An 8,476-nucleotide genomic window follows, 5' to 3' on the forward strand; every position below is an offset into this window, starting at 1 on the left:
ACCATTTTCTAACACAATGTTAGGTCAGTATGTAATGAAGTTCATTCTTTGCATTAGACTGCTACCGTATTCACCATTTCCCTCCTCTGCAGTTTTGTTTTTATTTACAGGAAGATTAACCCTGAGCTAGTACCCACTGCCAATCCTCCTCTTTCTGCTGAGGAAGATGGGCCCTGAGCTAACAACTGTGCCAATCTTCTTCCACTAAAAATGTAGAATGCCTGCCACAGTATGACTTGATAAGCATGTATAGGTCCATACCCGGGATCTGAACCAGTGAACTCCAGGGTGCTGAAGTGAAGTGCATGAACTTAACCACTATGTCACTGGGCCAGTACTCTGCAGTTTTTTATAAGTCTGCTATCCCACAGAAAGGCCTCTCTTCATATTAATCTCCTTCTTCTCTAATTTCTTTTGCACTACTTACATTATCAGTAAATTTGCATTATCCTTTCTTTTTCCACTTATCATAACCATCTGTAATCAATCAACAAAAACTTACTGGAAGCCTACCATGTGTAATGCATTGTTCCAAGACACTATGGACTTACTGAAATACTAAAATATTCACTACACTTAAGCCTTTTATAGTTCAGCACACAGAAAAATATAAATTAAAAATGTAGTATGTAAAGGAAGTCTAATGAGTAGTATGGTTATAGAATTTTTGAAGCAGGAAAATATCCATGAGCCAGGGTAATCAGAGCTGTCTGTAGAAAGAAATAAAGACCTATGCTGCGCTTTAAGATATGGATGTAATTTATTTGGGGATACAGCTTCACATTGGAGTTTAAACTATTACTGAGACATAATCAGGGAATATTTCCCAGACTGGAGCTGTGGTTGATGAGCTATCTAGGATATAATAACAACCAAAACAAAAACAAAAACAGTAGCTACCATGCTCAAGACAACATGATAAATCTTTCACATACGCTATCTTGTTTGATATTTACAAAAGCCGTAAAAGTTGGTATTATCAGCTACTTTTTACAGTGAAGGAAATTGAGATAAAGAGAGGGGAAATATGTTATAACAGTAAGTCTTAAAACTGAAATGGATTCTGTCTGTCTCTTTACTGGTATGTAGAGAATACCACTTTTTGCTCAGGACTCTGATTGTGGGACACACCTTGGTCCCTGTCCGGATGCCCCATTTTCTGGTCTCAGCACCTAGGAAGATCTAAGTGAATGAGAAGGAAGCTTTGTCCTCAAGTGCTCATAAGCATCTGGATTTCTTACGCTACTTCAAACACATTTATAATTCATTCTGGCTGTTTAAATAACCATGGTAGAAGAAGGCAAATCTGTATAATACCTAAACCTCAGAGCATCCTGGTGAGTTTCCAGACTTTCATTGTCTTGATCCACATGACCTCCTTTAGCTTCCTATAGAAGAAATTCAGCTCTCACTACTCTCTAATTAATAGATAAAACAAAGGTGCTCTGTCTCCATGTCAAGAAATGAAATAAAGCCCAGCACTAAATCCAATCAGATTCTATTCCCACTTACAATACTGCCTTCTAACCATTCTGGTTCCCTTTTTGGGATTTCAACCTTGGGGGTCAATGGGTCAAAATAAAAATGTAATATGAATTTCTGACTTCATATCCTCTTTCTTCTCATTTGTATTGATTCTTGCTCATCATGCTCAAGTAAAGCTGCTTCTATCAGACAAGGCAACAATTAATTCTTAACATATAACTTCTACACAAAATAATCCTGTCACTAGAAGGATTTATTCAAAGGTCACCTTTGGGGACTTCAACATTGTGTACTCATATCCCCAAGCTATTTCAATATTTGCAATCAATCCACTCATTTAAAGACCTCACGTGTGACTTTCCAAAGAGTTAACCACATTCAACCTCCCCCTGGTTAAAACTACCATTACTTTGTGCACAAATAGATATAAAATTACTATATTGTAGGAGATACAGCTCGTTGGCACACCGGAGAGTACTGACCAGATGGTACTTCAGAGTCTTGAGATCGCCAATATGAGTTCAGTTATCCAAGGGAATTGTCATCCAGAATCCTGCTGTACCAATAGTGGAAGCTGTTAATGAGTCACAAAAGAGAGGAAAAAGAGATTAAAAAATATTTTTAAGAAACACGTTTTCTTTATCTACTTTGAAAATATTTATTTCATGAGTAAGGTTAAAGAAGGATTTCCAAGGAACATTTAAATATAACTTTATTATATTTATGCTAAAATCAACTCAAATAAAGAATCTCGATAGGTAAAACATAAAACTTGATAGAAACACCCAGGATGTATGTGTGTGTGTTTTAATTATTTGTAAGGCTGTTCTTTTCTGTAATCGAAAGCTAGCATATTCATAATCCATCTGGAAGAGTTTACCTATAAATTATATTACAGGATACATAATTTCACATTAAAAATAATACTTTTAAGTCAGAAACAACTGTAGTATGTTGAAGTCGGTTGTGGATTATGAATCATAAGATTCCAGTTCTATTCAAGTTTAGTCAGTAGCTCACTCTATAGCTTAAGAAATCTCACTTCATGTCTCTATAGTATTATTTCCTCATCTGTAAAATAAGCAGGCTATAGAAAATGACTTTTACAGTCTCTTCCAGTTCCAAAGTTTCTTATGTCACATGCAGCCATAATATTCCCATTGATTCATGGGAGAAAGGAAGAGAGTACAAAAAGAGAAGATAAACATCAAAGAAAAAGTATCAGATGGAAGATCTATTGTGTCATTTATGACATCAAAGACAAGAAAGAGAAAATTTAGAAGATAAATACAATTCAATCTTGGTATTTTTTTCTAGTTATAGAAGTAGTAAACACAAATTGTAAGAAGTATTATATCTGTTTGGTGTGAAGGGGAGAGAGAAACTAAAACATTTTTGCGTTATGTACAGCCCTATAACTTCCCGACTAACCCCACTGGCTGATAGAAGTAAAGGAGAAAAAAAGCTTACATAGGCAAAGAAACAAAATTAGCTAATGAGAAAAAAAAATCCCGCTAAGCTAGAAGACAGTTCCATTCACTCACTGACATGAAACTCCTACAAAGAGTTGGTGCAAGAAAAAGTATACCAAATTTTAAAAAGAGTCCACAGTTAAGAAAGTAGGTTTTTCAAGTACTCACCACCAAAAAAAAAAAAAAGAAAGAAAAAGAAGAGAGAGAGATAAAAAAGAAAGACTGCATTGCCCTAGAAGCTAGGAACATGGAGAAAAGATCATGAACAGAGTGTGAGTCTGTAGTACCAGGGGCAATATACCTCCATATGTAGAACATCAGTCTGGCTTCTCCTTACCTACCTCCACCCCAGGCTCAAAGACAGAAACTTTTACCCACAAGCAATGATGGTTCCAGAATGAAGAGCAGACCCCAAGATAGGCATATGGGAAACCTTCCTATTTGAAGCTGTATGTTAATTTCACCAAGAAAGAGACCCAAAAATACAAAGAGAAAGGAGTGATCTGAGGAAAGAGATGAAAAGAGGGTAAAAGCATACATAAAACAAGATAACGAAGCAAATTATAATTTTGTAAATAAGAAAGAGTGTAAGATTACAACTGTGCTTTCTAAACAGTAAAGTACTAAATAAGTATGAAGTAATTTTTTAAAGACAATATTTAAAAATTTAAAAAGTTATAAATAAAAAGAGGTAGCATAAGATCTATAAATGAAAAAAAAAAAAAGAGAAAATAAACATGAAAAAAATAGCAGGGAAAGGACTCCAGAAAGACATTGCCACAGAGCAGATTAAAATCGGGACCAAATATTTCACCATGATTTTTTTTTAAATCACAGGTTTATAAAAAGCATAGAGATTTAAAACCTTAAAAGATAAGTCAGAAAAAGAGATTAAATATGAACAGACATATCAGACATATCTCAAGAAAGAAATAGTAGGAAACAATTATTCATCACTGATGCTAAGGTAAAATTGGAAAGAGATCACATGAAAGTAGACACTGCTGAAACACAACAGGAGAGAAATAATGGCGGGGTAAGAACCCAATGGCATGAAAATGAATTAAAAGATCAAAAGGTATAAGAGAAGATATAGATATGAAACAGTCAATATACACATAATTGTGATCACAAACAAGAAAACACAATGGAAGAGAACACATCTTTAAGATTACCACTCAAAAAGACTTTCCAGAAAGGAAAGAAGATTTCACCTTCCAGACTGAAAGTACTTCATTCAAAACACAAAAACCCTGACACAAAATGTTCAACAAGATACAACATTTGACAAAAGACAACACATATTTTTTGATGAAAACTCTTAGTAAATCAGATGCCCAAAATTGTAAAAGGGAAGAAAGCTATTAAGCTTGAAATTTGTAAATAAATCAAGGGAATTTTGAATATATACTGATTTGAATGAAAATGAAAATATTTAGATCAGTGCCTAAATTTTTAAACAAAATCCTCCTCATTCAGAAGGATAATTAGTAATATCAACCAAAAGTCTTAAGAATATTACTCTTAAAAATACTACTTAAGAATATTGTGCTTTGCCAGTAACTGCATATCTAAGATTTTATTCTAAGAAAATCATCAGAAAAGTGCACAATGATGTATTATAGCATGCTTCCTATTAGCAAAATTTGATGATTCACTATATATACACCACAGAAAAGCTGGTTTAAAAAGTTATGATCCAAACTTCCAGTTATAAAATAGATAAGTCCTGGGGATTTAATGTACAGCATGATGACAATAGTTAATAATACTGTATTGTGTCTTTCAAAGTTACTAATACAATAGATTTTAAAAGTTCCCATCATAAAAAGAAAATTAGTGATCATTTCACAACATCAAAACATTATATCGTATGCTGAAACTAATATAATGTTACATGTCAATTATATCTTAACTAAAATAGGATGAAAATTTGTAATACACGAAGGCGAGAACTACAAAAAGGTGTGCCAACATATCTTTCCCCCAGGGTAAGAGGGTCTGATCTTTTAGCTGAGGTTCACTGGCAAATTTGTGCAGGCATGAGTGTAAAGATTTGTCAGAAACATTACCTGCAGCCCTGAACATTACCTTTCCCATCTTTTACTAACAATGTATTGCTGCAGATGATCATTTGGATCTTCATGGATGGCAAGCAAGTTTCATAATTAGCTGCCCAATCTACATGTGAATAATAATGCCTTCACTCAACACCTGATGCTGTTCATTTGGTAATTCAGAAAGAAAAATGAAATACTCTTTGAATAGTTATTTATGCTATATCTGGACAATATATTTATCAATCTAGTTACTAGTTATGTATAGCTTATCACATGAAAGTTTAGTATATTTCTCCATTATAGCTTTCTATCTCCAGTTTTGTAATAAATTTTCTTTTGCAATTTCTACATTTTGTATTTTCTTTTTATTTAGTTATAAAGCTGGTTCACAATATAGAAATATTTTTCATTTTATTCACTTATTCCTAAACCAGAGTGACTTCTTTTTAGCTCCAAAATATTGAATTCACTTATAATTTTAATATCCCCATAGTTTTCTTTGTCATGTAAAATAGTGACTGTTATTTAGGAAAAAAATGATGTAAAACTAATTACCATATACATTGACGGGCAGAAGAATTACATCTTCTGGTCTCAAAACATTTGACTAATTAATAATTTTAAACTTTTCTGAGTCGTCACACTATGATTTATCCTGAATTTCACCTCCCAATCCTAACTAAATAGGAAACCCTTAGTACTAACTAAATCTTAGTGTGGATGAGAAAATCCTGATGCTAGAAGCCTCACATTCTCAAAGCTACTCAGGCAATTATCTTCACTTTTCTCATTCTACCAGGTAAATAGACAATGAAAAACTCAAAGGGCATGAATAACAATACATATATAGATTAGGAGAGATATATCTTTGAGAATCGCTACCAAAGAGAAGAGTAGGAAACAATTTATTTTAATGGAAAATGTGCCTGTAATGTGACTTCAGCCCTCAATAAAGTCTTCAATCATAAACAAGCAGAACACTACATTTCAAGGCTGATGTCACTCCTCCTCAACATTTTCAGGATCCCAGAGCAGGAGTCCCTGTGAAAACCTGGGCAGATCAGAACAGAGACCTTGAAGAAAGATGGCATAGTAGCTACTCAAATCACTAATGAAACTGAAAAAAATTGTGAAAAGTGTTGAGATTAATTTCCAAGAGTAGTCAAGAAGAATCTAAATTTCTTAGATTTTGCATGAAATAACTTTTCCTGAAACTTAAAACCTTATCAAACAGTCTCCTCATTGCCGCTTTCATCTCCTTATTTCTAAATGTATAGATAATAGGATTCATAAAAGGAGTGATAAGGGCATCAAAGATGGCTAAAAATTTATCTATTGGTAAGGTAGGGAATGGCCACACATAGACAATAATACAAGGGCCAAAGAAAAAGACGACCACAGTGATGTGAGCTGAGAGAGTGGAGAGGGCCTTTGATGAACGGCCTGAAGAATGTTTGTGAACTGTGACCAGGATGAAGATGTAAGACACAACCAGGATGAAGAAAGTGCCCATGGAGATGAAACCACTGTTGGCAGTGACCAGAAACTCCAGTCTATAAGTGTCCGTACATGCAAGTTTGATGAACCGAGGAAAATCACAATAGAAGCTATCCATTTTGTTGGGACCACAAAAGGATAAGTTTACAACAAATGCCAGCTGGGCCACAGAATGGATGAGTCTGATGGCCCAAGCAACAGCCAAAAGTGAAAGGCACATTCTTAGGCTCATGATGGTCAGGTAGTGGAGGGGCTTACAGATAGCAATGTATCGGTCATAGGCCATGACTATGAGAAGCACCATCTCTGTACCACCAACAGTGTGAATAAAGAACATCTGAGTAATACACCCTTTCAAGGATATGACTTTACGTTTTCTGAAAAGGTCATAAATCATCTTCGGGGTTGCAATGCTGGAAACACCCGTGTCAATGAAGGAGAGATTTGCCAGCAAAAAGTACATGGGGGAATGTAGGTGATGGTCTGCCGTGATTGTGAGCACAATGAGAAGGTTTCCTAGCACACTTGCTACATAAAATACTGTGGAAAACAGACAAAGAAGAATCTGAATCTCCCAGGAACTGGAGAGTCCCAGCAATAAAAATTCAGACACCGTTGAGTGATTTCCTCCATCCATCAACCTCGTGTGCAAGACTGACCCTAAAAGTTACCTGAAGAGTGTAAGAGGGAGAAAAACATAATTTTTAAGTTGAAAGGGAAGTCCTGGCTATAGAGTGACACAAATGTAAAAAATCAAAGATCGTGTTGCCATTTTACGCAGTCCCTTAAATTTACATAGTACAAGTATCACAGAAAGCCAGCACAGAGAAATTTTTCCATGCCTAGATCTTTAGTATTAGTTAATCGCGTCTCAAATTTAATTTGGGGTTTAGTGTATGATCAAGAAGGGAAAATGTAGGCAATAAATACATACAATCTTGTGTATTACTTCTTTTCTTTCTATGTCATAGATTCCCAAGAGGGGGATTATTGGGTCAAAATACATATATTTCTAATTTTAGTAGTTTTGTCTGTTTGCTTTCCAAATAGGTTGTAACAATGCATATTTCCACAAGAATAAAAATTAGCCCTTTTTAAAATTATTGCCAGTATAGTGGATTTAAAGTGATAGCTCATTGTTAGTCTAATTTTAATTTCCCTCACAACCAATAAATTTGAACAGGTGTTTTCTTGCAATTTGGATATGATCTTCTGTGAATTTCTTGTTCATGTCGTTTCCCATTCCCTTCTATGCTTTTTCTTGCCAATTTGTAAGAACATTTTTTGTATTATAGATATTAAGCTTTTGTCATTTGCTATATATACATTCTAAATCAATTTTCTATTAATTTTGTTTGCTATATTTTGCTGTATACAAGTATTTAATTGTTGTATGATTAAATACAGCTATTACTTATTTTATAGCTATTGAGTTTAGTCTTAGTTAAGATCGCTGTAGCTCCTGGATTGTACATGAACACCCTTAGAATTTCTATTTGTTTTACCTATTATGCCTCTTGAATGTATCCTCCCTATTTTGTTTCCCTTCATGATTTCGGTCTTTATCTGATGGGCTTTAAGATCTCCATTGCACCTAATCTTCCAGCCCTAAATTTGGATTTCAAAAGTAATCATTATTTGTTTAAATTTACATAAATTGTTCAACTCTAAAGTGTCTTGTTTATATTGATCAGGAACCTTTCGCATGCTATTATTATTTTGTATTGAAATTAGCATCGACTACTTTGCACAGTCCTGTACTTAACATCAGCCTTATATTAGTATATTTAATGTGTGTTTCATGCATAAAATTGAAATACTTGAAATGAATCTTCAGAAATCATCTATACCAACCACCCAATTCCAAGATTCATCCAATATATCCAGTGTAGTCTAACATTGTTTTCATTGTCTAATCTCTCCAGGGATGTAAATGACACCTTACCCCCATTGTTAGACTCC

General features: G+C 34.2%; 1 protein-coding gene across 1 annotated transcript; it reads right to left on the reverse strand.

Moving 5' to 3' along the window:
* Nucleotides 1–6,179: 6,179 nt before the first annotated feature.
* Nucleotides 6,180–7,160, reverse strand: LOC103562456 (olfactory receptor 4F3/4F16/4F29-like). The gene has a single exon (XM_008537493.2). The coding sequence runs from the start codon at nt 7,149–7,151 to the stop codon at nt 6,180–6,182; it is 972 nt and encodes a 323-aa protein (XP_008535715.1). The 5' UTR covers nt 7,152–7,160.
* Nucleotides 7,161–8,476: the final 1,316 nt, after the last annotated feature.

Source organism: Equus przewalskii, chromosome 1 (genome assembly GCF_037783145.1).
Source record: "Equus przewalskii isolate Varuska chromosome 1, EquPr2, whole genome shotgun sequence".
In the NCBI taxonomy this organism is placed as follows: domain Eukaryota; kingdom Metazoa; phylum Chordata; class Mammalia; order Perissodactyla; family Equidae; genus Equus; species Equus przewalskii.

Bases quoted from the DNA above. Each gene is read 5' to 3' on its own strand.
- LOC103562456 (XM_008537493.2), bottom strand. From the start codon at position 7,151: ATGGATGGAGGAAATCACTCAACGGTGTCTGAATTTTTATTGCTGGGA.